The sequence below is a fragment of the Fundulus heteroclitus genome, chromosome 10, assembly GCF_011125445.2.
Source record: "Fundulus heteroclitus isolate FHET01 chromosome 10, MU-UCD_Fhet_4.1, whole genome shotgun sequence".
NCBI classification, from domain to species: Eukaryota; Metazoa; Chordata; class Actinopteri; order Cyprinodontiformes; family Fundulidae; genus Fundulus; species Fundulus heteroclitus.
Genome location: NC_046370.1, coordinates 23,082,341 through 23,104,278, shown reverse-complemented (window position 1 = coordinate 23,104,278; position 21,938 = coordinate 23,082,341). Strand labels below are relative to the sequence as shown.

General features: G+C 42.0%; 1 protein-coding gene across 2 annotated transcripts in view; it reads left to right on the top strand.

Moving 5' to 3' along the window:
• ankfn1 (ankyrin repeat and fibronectin type III domain containing 1) overlaps positions 1 to 21,938 on the top strand; it is a 127,601-nt gene that overhangs the window by 78,706 nt on the left and 26,957 nt on the right. For both annotated transcript variants that reach the window (XM_036142358.1, XM_036142359.1), the window contains 6 exons: positions 3,145 to 3,355; positions 9,716 to 9,910; positions 11,224 to 11,337; positions 12,948 to 13,045; positions 15,083 to 15,173; positions 17,734 to 17,841. In XM_036142358.1, the coding sequence (XP_035998251.1) occupies positions 3,145 to 3,355; positions 9,716 to 9,910; positions 11,224 to 11,337; positions 12,948 to 13,045; positions 15,083 to 15,173; positions 17,734 to 17,841 (817 nt within the window). The remainder of the gene's footprint in view (positions 1 to 3,144; positions 3,356 to 9,715; positions 9,911 to 11,223; positions 11,338 to 12,947; positions 13,046 to 15,082; positions 15,174 to 17,733; positions 17,842 to 21,938) is intronic.

The following is a 21,938-nucleotide window of genomic DNA, read 5'->3' as shown; positions in this document are numbered from 1 at the left end:
GCTTGGCAAAGCCTCATGTAACAAGGATACGGTGGCTTGAAGATCAGAACACAAACATTTTGGACGTGATTTCTAGAAACTTGCCAGATCTGAACCTGTGGTCAGTTTACAAAAAAAAAATTAAAAATATGTGAAGAAACAGACAGCAATTCGAGACAATTCCAAAACTGCATAATTCAGGATTTGGTCCACAGGGTGAGATTTGCTCACCAATCTCATGGATTTGTTGATATGAACTGATACAATCTTTTGAGTTGTTCTTCACTAAACCAGAGAAACACAGAACATGTAGAATACAACAATTTTATCTGCTGAACCATTTGACCAAATGTTCTCCAGCTCGTTACAGTCTAAAGGAAATCTAATAAATCTGAAGCTTTATTGGCACCTCGGTCACTCTGACCTTCATCAGTGTTCTGTCTCTATGTAAATTAATCAATTTTAGCAAACTGAATATTTCAAAAGAAACTGAATGAATGAACCTCATTTTATGGCAGCATCTGTCATGATGTGGTGCGCAGGTGCAGATAAGTGGCAGAAATTATTTAATAACGACTTCAATGAAACTTACATAAATGAACACGTCCAGGAACTCAGAAATACAGCCAGGAGGACACAAGGAGGAAACCACAAGACAAGCAGGCAAACCAGCACTGTGTGAGGGCAAGCCAGGAGTGTAAATACACAGGGTAGAGTGGGAAGATGAGTGAGAAACCAGGTGAAGTAATCGGATGTAATTAGAAGCTGTGATCAAATGAAGGTAGAGAGCAGAGGGAGAGCCATGATGGGCAGAGAGGAGGAAACAGAGAAACTAACAGAACCGAAATGATACAGGATGAACTAATGGAATCTACTAACTAAATACTCAATGTGAAAAGAGGAATAACTAAAGAAGACATGCTCCAAAAAATAAACTAAAACAAAACGCAAACACCCAAAGATCATCACAGCGTCTCAGTTTAATATGGTTGTTTTTAGAATATACCTTGAGTTCTGTGGATAAATAATCAAATTCAATATAAACATACCGGATGGATGGATGGATGGATGGATGGATGGATGGATGGATGGATGGATGGATGGATGGATGGATGGATGGATGGATGGATGGATGGATGGATGGATGGATGGATGGATGGATGGATGGATGGATGGATGGATGGATGGATGGATGGATGGATGGATGGATGGATGGATGGATGGATCATTCTTCATTTTATGCTCTTGTATGAACAGATATTTGTTTTTGTTTTTCCCCCCTCAAAACTGAAGGTCTGCTATTTTTTCTGTCTCAGAACCATTTGCAGAGTAATTTTTTTATTTTTATTTATTTTTTGGATGAAAAAAAATATATAACATGCTTGTCTTTAAAATGCAACTGTTATGCAAGCAGATTCTCAGAGAAGCCAATATTCGAGCCAGACATGGTGTGCGCTTTTAAAGGCTCATTAAAAAGAAAAAGAAAAGCCCTGGTGCAGGCAATCACCAAATGGCTCTGGGCAGGATCCATGGCGTGCTTGCTGACAGGTCAAAGGGCTTGGCAAGATTTCTGGTGATGAAAACATTCCACGTCCAAAAAACATTAGCAGAATGAGGTATCCAACGAAGGCAAGGCACGACAGGGAAATCTGAAAACGAGAACCTGGTCAGGGACTTGACAGGCAGGCAAGGAAGACCGCTGGACATTTACTTACGAATCGTTTTCAATAATCTGGCATCAGCTGTCTGTGGTGCCTCAGTATTTAAAGACAGAAAAGCAGGTGTAGGCGGTTGTCTTGATTGTGCTGCAGCAGGTAGAGCTCACCGGTGCATGAGATTATCTTGATTGCTATGGTGCTAGAGAACAACAGAGCAGGCAGACAGCCAATACAGAATCCCAACAGCAACAAATTATGTTTCAGTCAGTTCAGCAGATTACAGGTGATCGTTGAAGCAAACTCCTTTTAGTTCCCTGGAATGTTTGATCAGTTAATGAGAAGTTCGGACATCTCAGCTGGTTGGACAAGCCTGGTGAGGGAGGAAAACCCTGGGAAGCTGCTGGTCTGTGTGGCTCTCAGAATGACGGATCAATAACCATCTTGTTTGCTGCTTCACTAACCCTGTTAACGGTGATGTCTGCAGAGCGCCAACTCTCATCTGTTACATCTAACCGGATCTCTGAGCCACCACCTCAGGCTGCTGGAGGGGTAACATCGTAAAACCCACGGTCGGCTCTGGTACCGATAGGTGGTCACGGCTCAGATTAAAGGTGCGGTGCCATGCTCACTGGCACTCTGGCTCTCTGTCCATCTGTGAAGCAGCTTGTCTGTTTTTTCGGAGCCTCCATCATCACGTCCTTCCACTTGCCCTGCGAAGCATTTGGTAACTCAGACTCATCGAGTGAGATGGGTCACACTGCAGTGTGTGTGTGTGTGTGTGTGTGTGTGTGTGTGTGTGTGTGTGTGTGTGTGTGTGTGTGTGTGTGTGGGCGTTGAAAGCCTTCCAGAACTCTCTGCCAGCCTACTGACATTTACAGACCAGCCACAACAGCAGACATGAAAGGAAGAAGCAGACGGATGAGGAGGAGAGCGGCCGATCAATACGCAGCGCTTCACGCACCAAACTGACATTTAACACTCTCACTGTTCAGACTCTTAATGTCCAACACCGTCGCGCCTTCATCCCGACGGCGGACCAGGACTCTTAAGGCTTCCTCAAAGATAAATCAGCTGATCAGACATCCCTAAAAAATCCTGCTATTGTTCTCCTCCAGACTTAGTCATAAGTCTACAGTCCTTTACTACGGGATGCTGAAAATCTTTCTAACTGACCCAGAGAAATGGTTATCCATCCCTCCACTTTACACATATTCTTCCATTCAGGACTCCCATGTAATCCAGTTGTTCTGATAATCATTTCTCTAGGATTTCTGAAGTTCTTACAGAGTTTTAAAGAGACATGAAATCTTTAATATGTCTGAATGATTCATGGGTCAGAGTGAAAAGGGGTGAACAAACGCGTTTCTTAGAAATGGCCAGGTTTTAAACTTAGAATGAGTTGAAAAAAGCCTGAACAAGTTCAGGTCATATTTATTTCTCCACACTGTGTGGATGCAGCAGGGGGAAAAAAAGCAGCCTGGAGCAGTAACCACGTTCTTCTTTTCAGACCATGCAGGGCAGCGACTGCATCTTCGAGGCCGTGGAGCAACAGGATCTGGACACCGTGCAGATTCTCCTCTACCAGTTTTCTGCCGAGGAGCTGGACCTGAACACCCCCAACAGCCAGGGCCTGACACCGCTCGACATCGCCATCATGACCAACAACACGCCAATCGCCAAGCTGCTGCTGAAGGCTGGAGGAAAGGAGAGTCCGCACTGTGAGTAGGCTATCTGCAGCTCGTTTGGATCAGAGCCATGAGTTAGACCTGCTTTCGTTGACAGGTCAGAGATATTAGTTGGACCGTCTCCAGGACTTGGATAAGAGATGTTAGCTAGACCTGCTGTTGCTCCAAAGCAGTAAAATGAAATATTAACTCAGAAGAATAAGCATGTTGTCTGTGTTTGTAAGATCTAAAGGAATTCCTTTTTCAGAAACACCAACATCTGTGAGGACCACTAGTTTATCTGTGGGTTTATGACAATTAAAGACCAAGAGTAGTATGGGCACTTACTGTATCTGGACCTATAAAAATCACACTGTAACCGCTGTAAGGTTTTTAACAGAGCTATTATTTGTAGAATTTATGGTTTCCTCTCTCCCCTCCTCCTCTCTCCATCCTTCCTCTCTTTGACAGACACCGATACATACAGCCTAAGATGTCTTCACTCGTTTTATCAGCACCTTTTTTTTTTTGCCCCTCTGTCTGATTATCAGTCAGAAACATAACTGTGTACAGCAGCCTCTCTCAGTGAATATTTAACGTTATTGTTTGAACGTTTAAAATGCAGTAATCAACTTGCATTGCAAACTGCGGTTAGCATGTTCTCAGTGCTCAGCCGGAATGCTCCACAGGTTTTCTGAATTAAGTTGATATGTAATTCCAAGATTTGAGTTCTGACCTCCAGGGTAATCAAAACGCAGCACTAATCCTGGGATCTCCTGAACTCCAGACTTAGTTTAGGTTAGAAGCTTATAGCCCCTCATTACCTTAATATATCTTCTTCTAAGTCGCTGGGATGGTAACTTAAGTGTTTATGAGACGATTGAGAGGTCTGTCATCTCCCCCTGCTGTCTCTGGCCAAAAAAAACACTCTTGCAACTTTCTGTGATTCTGCGGTCCTTCGGCTCTGCTCTCGTTCTCGCGGTAGGACGAACAGCTTTATGGCAGTCCAATGTAAGGCCATTGGCATCAATAGCAGTGCTATCAATTATCTGCATATTAAATGCGATGACGGGCTTGTTATTTTAAGTTTCTTGTAAATTTTTTGAGTCGTAAATTGCGGTTTATTGGGCTTGTTTTTGACTGTGAAGTCTCTAATTTGGGCAACAAACTAAGCAACTAGTTCAAGAGCTACAAATAGACCCACTCCCACTGCGCTACAGATAGCAAGCCGGTGACTCCGTCCACCATCCGTCCACATACACATACCGTATTTTTTGGACTATAAGGCGCACTTAAAATCCTTAAATTTTCTCAAAAATGTATGCGTTATAATCCTGTGCGCATTATATATGATTAAAGTATATATGATTAAATTACGGTATCTCTCTGTCTCTCTCTCTCTCTCAGCCCCTCCTTGTCCCCCTCCCTCTCCTAAATAAACAAGAGATAAAAATAAACTCACCCAGGTTGCATTATGCCAGTCTTACATTCACAAATCTCTCTCTCTCTCTCTCTCTCTCTCTCTCTCTCTCTCTCTCTCTCTCTCTCTCTCTCTCTCTCTCTCTCTCTCCCTCTCTCTCGAAAGTGACAGTGCGCTATTGCTGGCCCGGGTGGGGGGACATGCGGAGGGGGGCAGGTATTTACGACAGTGGTCTTTTCAAAACGTCCTGTAGGGGGAGCAACAGCTCAAACGATTACTTAGTATGGTTTTAAAGGAGCATAGCGTAAGTTCCAGGATTTTTGCGCAGGTCTCCCCCTCCTGGAAACAAGTTGAAATGATACCAGTGTTGTGCACGTGCATGGGAAAAGAGGCATCTGCCGCTGCAACTGCATAGGTCTTTTGTTTAGAAGTGTAATGTCTTCTGAGGTAAGAAAGCCATAAATACTGAAGTTAGTCTCTACTCTTAACTAATTCATCGACTGCAGCAGAGACTAAACAAAGTAGCCAGGTGAACGAGAGTGTGCTGTGCATTACACCTACGCACAGGATTTAGCCCAAATCAGTCTCTCTTGAACTGACTGAGCCAGCCTATAGAGGCAACTGCTGTAAAAAGAGGATAACTCATTTTACAGGCAAGGCAATTGTAAATGCATGTATAAAGACAATAAACAATATTTAACTTTGAAACTTGAATTACATACCTTTAAGGGAGTCCAGTGAGAACTATTCCAATTCAATAAAATTTTATTTAATAGCGCCAATTCGCAACACATGTCATCTCAAGGCACTTTACAGAGTCAGATTCGATCAAATCATACAGATTGGTCAAAAAGTTTCCTACTTAAGGAAACCCAGTATATTGCATCGAGTCTTGACAAGCAGTGTTTGAAATGCTGCCGTTTTAAAAGACATTTGTTGTTTAGAGCCGACAACAAAGTTTTTTAATATGTTGCAAGTGCCTTGTAATCTCACAAATCACTTGAGCTTAATCAAAAGCAACAGGAACAAAAATTGGTTCAAATTCACAATAAATTTTAATTGAAGTAGTTGGTATACACCTACCACACAAACTTCAGCTATTGGACTGGAGTGAGGTAGAGTTCCTTAAAAATAGCTTCAGATGCATCAAGGTAAGGCCCTGTCTGACACAGAGCCCCTGCAGAGGACTCTTGCTGAAGGTCTGTATTAGCTGATTCAGTCTGAAGGTGCCCTCCTTTAATGCCTGCCCTTTCTATTGCTTTTTCCCCTCCATCAGTCTATCCATTGTCTTCCACAGACAGGTGGTTGTTACCTGCTGTCAGCCCCGACCCCCCGCCACTGTGTGCACGTGAGCGTGCACGTGAAGCAAAAACAGTAGCCGCTTTAGACAGAGGGGCGGCCTGGCGCTGAACAGCTTTAACAGCGTTCGTTGTTTAATGGTTGAACTTTACCAATGATGCATGTAACACTGCAGCAATTACAGCTAAGTGATTTATTGTACTGGAGTGGGGAGGGGGGGGGGGGGGGTCATGCAGGAGCCCCGGAGCCGGGCTTCACTCTGCACACGGCGGTACAATCCCATCCCTGTAAACAAACAGAGCCGCCGTTCTGCCTCCAGGGGCCGCCGGCTCTGTTTGTGTCATTCCTCAAGCGCCAAGTAAATCAGTCAGGTGGAGGGAGGCAGACGGCGTTCAGAGGCTGTATGTGTTAATATGTCACATCCCGCTGTGAGTTTCCACACATGCCTGGCCCTCTACAAACACTTTGGGGTCAAATAAATAATAATTTCAGACGAAAACCAAATGGAAAATCAATACAAAAAAAGTCATCAGAATGGATGGATGGATCAAGAATGGTGTTCTGTGGATTTTGGTGAGGATACATCGAACAGTGTTTTCAAAACCAGGAATAAATGAAACAAATAAATTTCCTACAGGCATAATGGGATTAAAATAGATGGAGTATGAAAACCCAGGCAGATTTGGAGCTCTATATCTCAGCCATCCTCTCCAGCACCAAGGCTGAGGGGCTCACAGAAGGTTGCAAGTAATCTGACTGAATTAGCCTTTTGAGTCATTGTGCAGTTGTTCCACATTCACGGTTTAAATTTAATCATTTGTTTTGGTTTTTCTCAATTCTCATAGAGAATGCTGAGCATGGTGATTGTAGGTTCCTAATTAATGAAGCTATTACCTTGACGCTCTCCGTTTCCCCTCTTGCCATCAAGTGTTATCCACTTGATGGCAAAAAAAAGGGATCCTCTCGGTTAGGTTCAACAGTTTACTTCAAAAATAAACAAAACAGACATAAAATATCAGCCAAATAGAAAATAATTAAATGGTAAGATGTGAACTAGGTCAAAAAACTATGGCTCCACTCCAACTGCCTGAATTACTGAAGCACTAACCACCCCTGAAACCCCCTTAACTCTTTAATGACCAATTAAATATGGAACTTTACAAAAGAGCTTTAGTCTCTAATATCACAAATCTTTGTGATATAGGAAATTGTTAACCTTTCAACTTATTATTATGTGTACATATTCTAACCTGTAAATGTTCATTTTTAAGCTTAATAATCATCAATTACCATAGGAAACCTGAACTTAAATTACCTTCTACATCTGGATAAACCTAAACTGAATTTAGGCTTCTACAGTGATGAGTCTCACCCTTTGAAATATTTCAAAGATTTTAGATCTAAACTACATTTATGGCCACAGTTTCATCTCCACAGGTGCAGTTCATTCATAAAAAATGCAACCGTTGATTCTCATTTGTATTTAAGTTCCGGGGTTTTGTTCCTCCTATGTTGCTTCGTATGTTTTCGTTCCCTGTTCCTAAATTGTGTATTCTGTGAGTTGGCTCCATTAAATATCATTATTTTCAGCAGGCGCCTACCGTTGCTTGTTGCCGCATTGGTCCTTCACCCCAAACAATGACGTGTGAGTGTTAGAACTTCCTGGTTTTGACATTCAAATATAGGCTATAACTTGCATTTTTTCATAAACGCATAACATATAAACACATAACTAATTGTTATGTACATAATTGTCTTTTTTATCTGACTCTCTAAAAAGCAGAGTGCTGCCACCCCGGGCACGCTCTCTCTCTGGCTTCCCGGAAAAAGAGGAAAACAAACATCGCAGAAAACAGTTTCTCAGTATTTTCAGAGGACCCGGTTCTTGAATTATTGGGCAACTTATTTTTTTTCTGCTAATCCATCATAAAATCCTTCTTCATGCCGAGTGGTAGGGTGTCTCAACAGCAACCCAGGAACTATTTGTGGCCCCAGACGTAATTGTTTGCGGTTCCCAACCACAAATCAAGAATGCCCTGTGAGTACAAGCAAAAACGTCTGGGGGTGAAAGCTTCACTGACAGACTAAACTATCTTTTAGAAATGAAAATGTTTGCCACGTCTCAAAGTATAACATTTATATCAAGCCGATTTTTTCAGTTTGCATTTGCATTACATTGAATTGAATAGAAATATCCTTAACTGTCCCAAAATGGTAAAAATTGAGGCGTACCTGTCATGTTAGAGGGTGAAAGGAGGACCCAATTGCAGAGTGAATAGATGGTCAAAGGTTTAATGGTAAAGAAAACGTACAGCTAGTTGTTGCACGGCAACTGAATAAAGTGGACATGGAAAAAACAGGACGCATAAATCTGCAGCAGATGCATCCTGAAGAGAAAGCAGGCAAAAGAAAAGCTAATCAAGAGGGATGAGGAACAGCCAGGACAGAGTGAAGGGAGAGCAATCGGGTGAATGAGAAACAGCTAATGAGAACCGAGGAGCTGGGATGAGGAGTGAAATGAACAGGAACTGAAGGGATCAAACAGGAAATAAAACAGAATTTAAAGAGAATGAACTCCTGCCTTGTACACATCCGTTCATTCTAAAAATAAATGTGACCTTCACCTCCTTTTTGAAAGTATGATTGTACAACCAGGGTTGCTTTGAGAAAGTTTCTCATCCAAACAAATCCGCACAACTCCGCCACTGAGCGATGTTTTAAACAAACACGTAGTAGGGAGCAGTGTTCTGGAAAGCTAATACCTATGTCAGCCAATCAGAACCCTTCAAAACAACCACACGGCATTGTTCCTCCAGCGTTAGGAAGAGTGAGTTGGTGCAAAACAGCTGACCTCCAAGTGGACGGTCTGACGGTCTACAAAGTCCCGTGATCTCATCAAACGTGAGGAGACATTTGACAAAGGCTGACCGTAGCAGAATCATCTGAGAACTTCTGAAGGAGGCAACCTGGGGAGCTGATGTCTGCAGTGTAGAGGTTTAGATGAATGGTACCAGGACAATCAGGCCCCTTGATGTTCGCGAGGAGTGATGCTGAAATTAAACAAACAAAAAAAGAAAACAAATGACTACCAAAAAATTTTTAATAGGAAAAGTACAAGGCCTTTCTCGTGTTTTGGATATACCCTTATTTATCGAGCAACTGTCTACAAAAAAAAAAAAAAACACTACTTTGTTTGTTTCATTAAATTATTTAGTGTTTCCAGGGCAAGCAAGAAACATAGTTTAATTTGCAATTTAAGAAAGAAGTAATTAATTCACGTGCAACATCAATAGAACCTATACTAATACATTTAAAAACTGCTGGACGTGTATGTATAATTTACGACGGTTTAAACGGGCCAGCGTTAGAAAATGGAGAGGTCCTGAATTCAGGACATTTATTTTTTTTCATTTTTTTTATGCATAACTAAATAGGTCTACATTTAGACTTCTAATTACTATCTAACAACAAGTAGAGAAAGTAGTTTTGAGACGACAGATAAATCTGTTTTAGCCTACATGTTTTGGCACCATTTTAAGCAACCTTTAATCATTTTCGCCCACAAGCTGCAGTTTGACAAAATGAATTAAAATGAAATACAAAACTCCATATATGAAGAGGAGTTCTACCTGCGACAGGGTAACGGGGATCTAACTGAGCTAAACAGTTGTTTTCTTTTTGTGTGTGTGTTTTAGTTGTGAGCGTGGAGAGTCGTGAGGCTCATCTGAGCGCCCTGGTGGAGGAGGCAGAGCGCCGGGCGGCTGACCTGGCGGCTCAGGCTCAGAGGGACGGCCTGTCGCTCGAGGCCTGCCACAAAGACAAGCAGTTGAGGATATGGGAGTGGAGGAGCAAGCTATACAAGCGCATGAGGACCGGCTTCCAGCATGCACGTGAGTCAACACGCTGAGAACACAACAGAGTTCATGTGGTGGACTGATCTGCAGAGCTCGAGCCAAGCACACAGGACGGGGGTTTCCCAGTTAAATTGAATTGAGTTCAAATCAGTTTATTTACATAGCGCCCATTCATATACAAATAGTCTCAAGGCACGTTACAAACTGGCAAATCTAATTTATACATGTTGGCAATTCAGTCCAACTGCATACAGTAGACCTATTGAAAGTCCATGCATTCAAAACTGATCCTAGTTACAAACGCTGTCGAGCTCAGTTTATTATGGAAACTGGCAAAACCTAAATAAAGTCTAAATAAAGCCAACCAATTGCACCAAGGTTTGATTTTTTGCAGCAATCCTCTTGTTCCTAAACATGCATTTGGTCACAGCCGAAAAGTTAACTCCCCTGTTGTCCCTTTTCAAACAGAGCAAGCACAAAAAAGAGAGTACCGCAGCCCCATGGGTGCACTGTCTCTTAAGAAAAAGGGTAAAACAAAAAAAACAGACTCAATGTGTTATCATTAGACAGAGAATAAGGCGTTGTTGGCAGCTATAGCTCAGCTGATGGTCCAAATCAGAAAGATGTTGCAGCAAAAGATAAACGCTAAGCAACATATAAGTTCTATGATAAGAAAAAGAGAGAAAGCAGTTATCTACAAAATCTACTGTAGATAATCCATTGCTGGAGAGTAGTAGGAGAAAATGAGTGTGGAAGAGTAGTTATGTCATCTAACAGCCAAAGCCAATAGCAGCCATTACAGAGACATCTCAGGACAGCCTAAGCCACGCTAACTGTAGGATTTATCAGAAAGGAAAGCTTTAAATCTACTCTTAGAAGCAGAAGGGGGAGAGGAGCTGATAACTAAAGGATCTCCCTTCAATTCAACCATTAGAAACTCTAGAAACCACAAGAATACCTGTAGTCTGAGCATAAAGTGCTGTCAGGAAACTGTATAACAATCAAATCCCCAATATATGATAGAACTTGATCCTTTAGGCCTTTATTTGTAAGATAGAGAACTTTACATTAGTTTCTGGATTTTATAATGACCCAATGAAATAAAGAAATTAAAAACTATGATCTTACCTTTTAACTTTCATCACAACTCTCTCTCTGCAACATTTTGAATCATCAGAAGGCTGATGGCTGATATTTTGGGGGCTTTCTGATAGTCAAGAATTGCAATATTTCCTTGAAATAACAAATGCATGCATGCATGCTTTCTTTTTCTTTTCTTTTTTGCATCGGGGTGTTTCTAATTTCATGACCGAATGGGATATTTCTAATTTTGTGCGCCCCCTCATCAGGTTCCCCGGAGGCCCCGACCATGGTTCGGCTGAGCGTGACCAGCAGCACCACACTGACCGTCATCTTCCAGGAGCCGCAGTGTCTAAACTCCACAGTGGTGACCAAGTACAGAGGTGAACACACACACACACACACACCCAATCAAAAAGGTCACAAGAACACGAAGAGAAACATATGGCAAAGAGTTGTGGAATCACAGCAGTTAGAGAACATTCAGTCCCCAAACAATTCACCAACTGATTATTCTGGCATTGTGAAACCTTGCTTCAATTAAATGTTATTGTTAGATTTAATAAGACGGAAAAACGTTAGTATTTATAAGACTAATTGTCCAAAGTAGTCTGCAGCTAACAGAGGTTCTTATTGGACTGCTGCAGCGGATCCTCAACAAACATTGATCCTAATCATGGGGGCTTATTTTCCAGATTGATAATGCTCCTGTTCGTAAAAAGTGCCGCCATTCCTTTTCTTCAGGAAACAAATCTGTGATGATCTCCGTTTCCCTGCATGACCAGTCTGGATCTTGATTCAGACGAGGCTACAGCCTGCAGAGGTGATCTGTCAGCTGCTGTATGAAAATACTGGAACCTGACTGATAAAAAAAAATGGTTGTTCATGATGACCTGAAAGAATTCAAGACAAACCAGAGATGAATGCAACAGACTTCATTATCCCATCCTTTGTTCCTCAACAAACAAAAATGTTTCACTAATTCTAACAATAGCATTTGATCTGTTTGAGGTTTGATTCACAAAGACATGACGTTTAGCTGCTATTTAAAAAAAAAAAATTCAGATATTTGCAATTTTAATAAAAAAATGTTGCACCAAGAGCAATTATTCTATATTATTTGCCAGCGGGCTTTTGTTTTTACGTATCCCTGCTAAAATCTAAAAAAACTGCTGTACGTAAGAAGCATAAGAAGTCTTTAACCAAATCTATAACCTCACTGGATATTTAAAAAAAAATGTGACCTGAACATCTGGATCCTGACAACATGATTCCTACTGGCTCTACTGAGGAACAGAGCTAATTCTGTAAAAGAGAATTCCCCGTCTGGATTCCCACACAGGATTTATACCAAGTCAGTACCAACATCCATCAGGAGCACACTCCCTCAACTAACTGGGGTTGTCAGCAGAGTTAAACTCTCATTTTCAAAAGGAAATGAAAATAGCTCAGGAGGATTTCTAATTGGCAGCCAATGTTGGCTTTGACATCTAAGGAACATTTAGCGTCGGTTCAAATATTTTTTTTAAATCAGAAAAGGCTGTGAGGCTCCACCGTCATCTCCATCGCATTCCAAAAACTGATGTTAAGGAATAGAAATTCTTGAAATTCTTGAATTTTGTTGAAACCAGATTGGAAGATTGTACTGACTCCTCTTGGAGATTCTCTCCCTGTGGTTAAAAAGGACAGACATCCTTTTGAATGTGTTCTTTATTGTCGGGTCAATAAAGGTCCAGAAAAAAAGCAACAAAAAAAAAACGTGTTTGTGGCGAGAAAGATCGGTAAATGTGTTTCACATCTGAGCGCCTCCACTCCACAGGAAGAGTCGGGGAGCGCTGCGGGCTTGGAGCCAAACAATGAGAAGGTTAATGATGATTTCAGCACCTCAGGAGGAACTATTGATCTGTAATGAAAAAAGAAGCTGTTTCCTGCTAACACCTTTGGCGTAATTAACCTCGTGTGTGTGTGTGTGTGTGTGTCTGTGTGTCTGCAGTGGAGTGGAGCTGCCTGAAGGATTTCTCGCTGCTCGCCGGTGAGATGGTGCTGGATAATCTGCAGAGCCTCAAATGCACTATCAGCAGTCTCTCTACGGTAACAACAGCCCCCTCCTCCTCCTCTCTCTCACATTAACTATGTTTTCTCTGCTTTTAATGGAATACCTAGCAACACACTATAAGTAAAGCTGCTGGAACTATTTTTCACAATGCAAAAAATATATAATAATAATTGCAGCAAAGCAACGTGTGCTGCAGGGTGTCCTGCTGGTTGGACGCGCGGAACGGTTGTCCACTCCAGCGTTGCAACGATGATTCAAATAAGACCGTGTTGCTGTGTAAATGCCTGTTTCAAAACATGTTAGTTCCATTAGTTTTACAGTTTTATATCTAACTACAGGTTCGCCCAGTTCAATCCACTCATAATCTATCTCAGTACAGTTTGAGGTTACTAAGAAGGTATGTTTCTATCAGCTTAGCTTGAACCTGTCGTGTTTGCATTTGTTTTCCTGAACCATAGGCAACATCACCTAGGACTCACGATAGAAATGGTAAGAGTACCAATGTATCTGGGGAAGAGTTTCTTTGCAGTAGATTTGAGATGGACATCGCCATTGAAAGCCAAACTTTCTGACCAGGAAATCCTTTACGATTAGCCGGATGGCAGTTCTGTTTAACCGTGCAGCTGATAGCAAGAATGGTGCTGTTTCAGGTATCTTTACATCTGTGGAGAGGAGATTGGACTGAGGTAACAGAAATGTCATTTTCATCTGATGGAACCAGTGGAGGTTGGCAGCTCAGAGATAATTTAGAAACAGCCAGGGGTTGAAGAAGGCCACAAGGTGGTCGATTTTGGGTCTAATTTCAAGTGAAAACTTGGCAAGCAAGGAGGTACTCATTAAAATCCTTGTTAAGGGAAGGCCACCTGAAGGTACATCTGAAGAAGGCAATAGCACATCTAATGCCATGGTCACTTAACAATCTAGACATCTGGATCCAATTAATGAGGTGAGTGCAAACTAAGGTATGTCCATAAGTTGGACTGGATGGACCAGTATCAGAGTCATGTTCAGAACATTGAGCTTGAAGAACAAGATCATTTATTTCCCAGGTAAAGGAATCCACAACACAACATTATGGTGGTATTATGGTGTCAATGGGCTATTATTAACAGAAAACTGTCTGGACAGTGCAGGTTTGGGTTTTTGGAGCCAGGTTTGAAGAAAGTAATGAATAAAGTGAGAAAATAGAGTGTTGCCATCGTGACTGATGTGGTTTCAACTGTTTAGCTTCTTGGAGATGTCAGAGGTTTTATGGTCAGTCCTACATTGTGAGAGAAGAAGTTGGCAAAACCTAGGAGACATTGTGACCAGGGTCGGCCAGTTGGGAACTGCTTGGATCTTTTCAGGGTCTGTCTTCCCCCAGTACAGACACTCATGAGCCTCAAAGGGTCGGTCTTGTTCGTCTTGAGTTATTCTGGTGCGTTCAATCTGCATAGGTTCCCCAGGAGGTTGGCTAATTATGTTTTGACAATAGATAATTTTAACTGAGAAGGGAAAATGAATTTATTTGTCTTTTTTCTGGGGACCTTTTACAAATTCAGTCATGGATTACTCTTCTGAAGTTGGAAAGAAATTGAGATCCTGGTGGTGGGTTGAGGATGGAGGTCTTGAGTTCCAGGAATGCAATGCCTCCCCCTTGCTCCCAGAGCGGAGCAAGGGGGAGGCTTGCAATCCGGACAATGTTCCTTCGAGCAGCGTCATGCCACGCTCCGAGTTGACAGCAGAAAGCAGATGGACGCTTGACTCCACTGCAAAGACGGATCATAAGGCGAAGAGCAGTCACCTGACAGCTCCTAAAATCCCCAGCAGTAAGATGAAGTAATCGCAGACAGTCTGCAGCAGGGCAGCCGTGCCCTCCAGCATAGATCCCCTGTTCAGCAAAAGACCTCACACACCAGCACAAACTCACACCTACACACCAGGATCACGACAGAACCTAGACTTTGATGCACTCCCTGACCCTGAGCAACTATCACACCCGAATGCTGTCAACGCAGGGCCATCATCGTAGGCTAAATTACAGCCAATGAACTCTGTGAGCTTCATCTTCTCCGCTGGTTTTTATGTTTCAGGGTCGGCTTTACTACGTCCGAGTATCGGCGTACAACATGAAGGGTTGGGGTCCGCCCGCCTCCTCCCTGCCTCCATCTGCCGCTCCATCCAGTAAGTTTCTGTTCCCCATCACTGAATAAGCCAGATAAAAAGAGGAATGCTGAAATTGTGTCCAGTGTGTGTCCTTGCAGCCTGTTTACTTTTAAAACACTGATACAAATCTTTAAACCGACAAATACCATTCTCATCAGAGTTATATTTACAAGGTTAAATACAGTTCTAATGATGTTATTGTTGGTGTTTTTGAGTTTGAAGTGGGGTAACAGGTGCTATTATCAAAAAAGGCATTTTTTTTCCCTCAAAAAACCACACTCAGCAGCATATGTTCTTTTTAACGCTTAAAATATAGAAAAAAAGACACGTTGGTTAACTCAGGCGCAACAAACCACATCAAAATTAAAACTGTTTGTTAATTCCTCTCACTGTTCAAGGAAAATCTATCACTTATTCAGTGTATGTATGTATTTAAGTTAGATTTGGCATGACTTCAACTGAAAAGCTCTACCGCAGAGATTTGCAACCTTTACAACCCAAATAGCCATTTTTGCCCTCAGTCCAGCTAAATAAAACATGTTTAGTTTATTTATTTCATGAAAAACTAACAATGTTAAAACATGCATTACTTAATAAGCTCCATTGTGGAAGGTCCAAAGAGCCACTTGTGGCTCCAGAGCAGCAGGTTGACTAGACCCCTGGTCTTATCAGTTCAGAACGCCGTTCAGGACGACTGTGAGTGAGTTTTCCGTCTGAAACTATTGTCGGCCATGCTGCTTGTTCTGTTCCGAGGTCCTCGGGGTGGGAACATTGGCTCCAGCTTTCCGTCACGACTCTTTTTCTTTTCCGAGCACTTCAGCCTTGAGCTGGGTGAGTGTGTGTGTGTGTGTGTGTGTGTGTGAGTGTTTCTGCACTGCGTGTGCTTGTAACAGTGGCGCAGGGCAGAGAGTGTGTGGGCGGGTGTTTTTAAATAAGCAGAGTGAAAACATGAGAGCCCGGAATCCATTAACAAGTTCTCGCAGATTCCAGCAACATATTTGCCTCTCTCTGACGTGTTGATCAGTTTTCTGCTCCAGAAGTCAGAGACGCCGTCACAAAATCATAGAGACACGGGTCCAAAGATCTGGTCCTGGGGTCTTGTTCATTTCAGCAACATTTCTACTGTAGAAGAACTGTGAGGTAGAAGAAGAATCTCCTTTCCTAGGAGCTGAACAAAAGGACAGGGCTTTGGTATTTTCTTTGTTAATCCGTGTCTTCATTTCAGACCAGCACAGCTGAAAAAGGGTGAAGCCTTCAGGTTCATGCTTATCATGCTTATTAATGTCTGCACCAGAAACACACCTGTACTGTCACTAAAGACATCTAAAAGACATCTTGCTGTACATGTCTGAACTGTCACTGAAGACATCTAGCAGACATGGAGTGCTGCTGAAAACAGCTGAATTGTTAATCAGAATATCTCACCAACTTATTGGTTAATTGGTTAAAAAAAAAAGCCTACATTTTCACAAAATATGAATGAAAGACCCTTGGCTTGTTTCTGAAGACGTTTCCGAAGTTTCTGAAGACTTGGCTATTACAAAGACATGCCTTTGTAATAGCAATAAAGACATCTGTAAATTATTTTACTGTCGGTGTCTGCCAGATGGGAATCATCACCAAAATTCCTGATTGACATTTTTAGTGTCACTGGAAGAAGTCTGAGAGACATCTGTTGCCGTCAAAGAAACTTGAAAGACATCTAATTTGCCGATGACATCAGATAACATTTTGTCAGAGGTGTCATAAACATTTTCATGAATTGTAAATATGCTTTAGAAATAGGATCAAACTGGGATGTATGTCAATGAATTTGAATCTGTACGTTGTTTGGATTGTGAGATTACATTGGGTGTGAATTTGTGCCGTATTACTCGACTGAAATGAGATGAGTAGAACCAACCAAAGTGAAGATGTTTGAAAGACATCTGAGTTTTCTCCAGATAGTCTGGTAGACATCCAAACCTGTCAACGAAGATATCTGAAAGATAAACCCTGGCTTGTACAGACAGGTTTGGGCAAAAACTGGGATACATTTCCCCAGAAAGGAAAAGTTCTGTGGACATCACCAAACAAGTTTCTTTTTACTTTTACATTTTACCTTGGAACATAAACACCGAGCTGAGTTGAACCAGCATACCACAAAAGTCAGATTAACCTGTGGGTCACTCCCTGAACCCGAGCCACTTAATCATCTATCCACATCCAAGATTTTTGAAGGTGAAATTATCCTCTGAGATCTATTTCTTAAAAAAAACATTTGGATATTTGAAGGTAATGGTTATGTTATATTGCTTTATGTATTTTGTGCTATTTCAGAGTCCTGAAATAATTGTATTTGTGCAGTTCCTTTTCACTTATCTAACAAAATGTGTATGTAAGCACTTTCAATATTTTTCAGCCAGACGGCTGGTTAATACAGGTGGATTCCGCTTTTTTATAGCCCTGTGAGTGCTTTCCAAAGCGCTTAGTAAAATATTTTACCTTTTTACACAATCGGAAAACGGATGCCTGAACTGACCCACGGCATCACAAATGAACTACTGCTATGAGTTTATCTCCATGTCTTTGGTTTCAGACTGGAGGGAGAGCGACGGGCGCGAGCCCAGGAGGCGGGGCCACATCGAGGCCATGGAGCGTCTGCTGCAGCAGGTCCGGGCGACGCACACGCACTACTGCTGCGGGGGTGAGTGCTCCCAGAAACGTGAGCCTAATCCAGGTGATGCTGCGGCTTGTGGCCAAATGTGTGCAAAGCCCTGCAGAGCTCTAGAGGGTGCTGCGGGGAGTCTGGCGAAAAGTGTTTGAAACGAGCCGGTCGACACGACCTATGATCCGGTTCGTGTTCCTTTGAGCGTGGACTGCCTCAGAAACTGGCCTCTGTAGGAGACCCTCAGCAGAAGCAGTTAAAATGGCAACCCCACTTATTAAAAATCTGTATCTGTAATAGAATCTCAACATTGCATTGCATTCACATGGGCAGTGTTTTTAATTATCTTCAGGATAACATCCCATTACCAAAATGCAAAAATGTTTCTGTTCTGTTTTTTTCTGATTTCTTGTCATAACATAAAAGTGCTTTTTCCCTAAATGGCTTCTGTTTGGTTTTTGGTCCACAGCAGAGCATAATGTGGGCTTAAAACTTCACAGTTAGCAGAGACGACGTCTGATAAGCCATGCAAATTGCCTTTAATGGCATCTGGCTAGCATTCACACTGTCACTAATTATGTTTGACAGACATTTGCGTTTCCAAAATTGACGTCTGAGCCAAAACAGAGTGAAATTTGGTCTGTAATTGAAGGTTAACACCAGACTTGTGAGACTGGTTCTGAGCAGTGATTTCAGTTCAATAGTCTCTGATTCATGCCAAACGCCTCTGGCTCTTTTGTCTCTTTAAATGTGGTTACAACTTTAGTTTACACAGATTTTATTCAACCTTTTGAATTTGAGTTTGAAAAAAACTATGTTTACGTGCCCAAGTCGAAGCGATTTTGCCAGTGATGTTAGACCGACTAAAAAGTGGTCAATATACATTCTTAGATGTTCGGACCTTAAATCTGCCTCTTCAGGCAGCTTTAAATTCCAACCCGGTTTGAGTTAAAGGTCTGTTGATAAGGAAGAAATATTCTCATTTTCTTGATTTCTTAATCATCCATATCTTACACAGTCAGCTTTTGATGGCAACAGGTCCATGTGGAAAACCCAGACCTCACTCTCATCCAGCAGCATTCTTCGGTAGCAGTTCTGGGTCTGTTCCTGTTCTCCTCCCAGTGGAAGCATTGCTATCTCTAAAGGGAAAGTCTGACTACCCTGATGACGAACGTAAACTCAGCTGCTTGTAACCAAAACTAGTAAACTGAGAGCTAATTAAACTCTCCATTAATTGCCATAAACATATTTTAATCTTCCGACACCATGAAAATGTGTCATATTTCGATGGGGAAGTCAGTAAAGCTTCATTTATGCTGCAAAAACATTAAAAGTGATCATATTGGTGTTTTCACCAAGCATTGCTGGAGGAGAACTTTGTTGTTCTGCATTAAGCAAAACCCTGTAAAACTCAGCATTAAGTTTGTGTTTGTGCGCAGATTCAGCTGGTTATTATTCCAGCTGTGTTTACAGCTGTAACGTATACCCACCGCCCATATGTAGGCTGTATATTTACACAGTTTACTCTCAGAGAGCCAAAAATAAATGTGTAAAATTAATTAGTGTAGGCACAAAGAGCTCGTTCAGCAGCAGGCAATGGTAATTTATGACGTGGGTACGTGTTTCCCTCATTTCAGAGGACGTCACATTAATCTCCGCAAACTTCAGGATCGGGGCTCTTGCTCCCACCTGGTCAATACTTTAGTCCTTCACGTTGTCAGGAGGCAGCGTCAGGGTTTGACCGGAGAAAACAGCGCTGCATGGATGCATCCGACATTGCACACAAAGATTAAAAACTGTGTCAAACATGTTCATTTCCAGCACAGCGGTAAAACATTCAAATTAAGATTATACCAGGTTGCTATTATTGTTAAGGTTCTGACTTGCTTGTGCAAAAAATAGCTCCTTTGTTTGTCTCCATTTTGGTTTTTAATGTTCAAAACTCACCACCCTCTGAAGAGCCAGTCTGTCCTGCTCGGGGCTGTTGGCAAGCCAGACAATGATTTTTTGAAATGCTTTCAATGGAGCAGGTGTAGAAGTACCCTACTTACCTGAGGTGATACAGACGCAGGCCTGATTTGCCCATTCTGTGGTGTGGCGGGGCCATGACAAGTCCTCAGAGACGGGGACCCCAAGGTATCTAAAGATGTCTATACTCTCCATCAATCCTAAAAAGATGATAGTTCCACTCCTGCTTAGTGCTGTGGTCGAACTCTTTTGTCTTGCTGACGTTAACGGGAAGATTATTGCGCTGACACCAGTCCTCCAGGTGATTAATTTCCCTCCTCCAAGAAAGCCCTCTTAACTTTGTTGGGGATCAGGCCTACAACAAGTGCTTTTGACATATCTGATGGTAAAACTGGGATTTGCCCCAGTTGTACAATGGCTACAGCCAGGGACTCAGGACACAACCCTGGGGTTCTCCAGTGCTCAGGGTAAAGGTGGATAAGACAAGCTTCCCTACCCAAACACTTTGTGTTCTATCAGGTTTTATGTTTGTATTTCTTCAGTCTGCTCTCAGCTTATTTCCACCAATTTCCTCTTTGCTTATCCTCTGATCCCACACAAACCTTCTTCCAATATGGCTGAGTTTGCAATAAACCCGACCTCATTCACATACATGTCTTACGCGGTCAGAATCCAAAACAACAAGGTCAGCCTGATGCTGAGATTTATTTTAGTCCTGATTGTTTTAAAGAATAAATGAAATAATACAGCGAGTTCAGTCTCCCCAGTCTTAGTTGAGGAGTCACTGTTACACAGTGACTCCTCAATTTGCAGACAATCACACCCTGCCTCTCAGAACACTTTGGACCGGTTCTTTGCTTGAAATAGCAATTTGTGGTTCAGAAAGCATCTCAGTTTGAAGCAGCCCTTCACTCCTCGTTAAGATGTCAGGATCCTCTGAGCTCAGTTCAACTTTCTCAGGTGAATATCTGCCTCATTAAGCACAGGGTCCTCTGGAACATCATTGCTGTTCATGAAGGTGGTGATCGGAATTGGTTTAAGGCTTTCTTTATCAAACTAATGGACCATTTTATGTTGTTCACTTTTAAACATTTCATTTTCCACCCCACTTACTTTATGATTGCAGAATTTCGTTTTGTAATTTTACTCCAAATGATTCATAATACCCCCGCTCCTTTTTCCCCCAGCACTGATTACACCCCCCCTCCAAGACCTCATTTTGACTTGTTGTCACCTCGGTGTTTACAATCAGTAAAAACTGGTCACTAGAAGGTCAGAAGTGTTTTAGACTGAACCTGAAGCTGCTCTTTTTTTCACGACGTCAGGGGGGAAATGTGTTTTGTCATTAATCCATAAACCCAACCTTGCTCAGTTCTTCATTTATTAGGCTTTGCTGCACAGCGGGCCACGGAGTTGTCAGATTATTTTACTGTCAGACAGGGTTAACCTGCAGACCGCTTACAGCTGCTGAATGCTGCTGCTGTTCAGAGCCCTACCAGACTGTAAAACATCAGGACCGTGTAAAGCAGGAGGGACTGAGGCTGCTGTCCAGATCTGAGACACAAACCAGCATGCTCAGTGCTCAAACTGGGATAACCCTTGAGTTTTTCCTGTAGCAAAGGCATGATTCTTCAAATCTGTTACATGTTCAGAATGTGGGAGCAGGGTTCAAGGTCACTTTATGCCACAACTCATTGATGTTTAATACTAACATAAGTGGAATTGATCTGCATGCAAGCAAAGAAAAACATTGTCTAATTGTCACATGATACTTTTAAAATGCATGACACACTTATACTGACATAACATGAACATTTTCAGTATTGTTTTGAAATCTCTTATTCAGTCGTGAGCTTTTTTTCTGGGACTTAAATGATGCTTTTGCTCAAATTTGCAGGAAAGCTGGTGCTAGTTTCACAGCACTCACAGGTCACTCTCCTTAAACGACATGGTTACTTTATAAAATCTACAGGCTACTTGAATCCCCTGAACCAGCAGTTAATGTTCTGCATTTTTTATTTTGCTTTCTCACAGCTTGCGCTGTATTTTTATTTTATTTTATTTTATTGACGTTATCACAATTACCGTCCAGCAATTCGACAGGACTTTCCTGGAACCTACTGGAAAGTACATACTTTCAAGTAACCTTTCTGAAACTTCCATGTTTT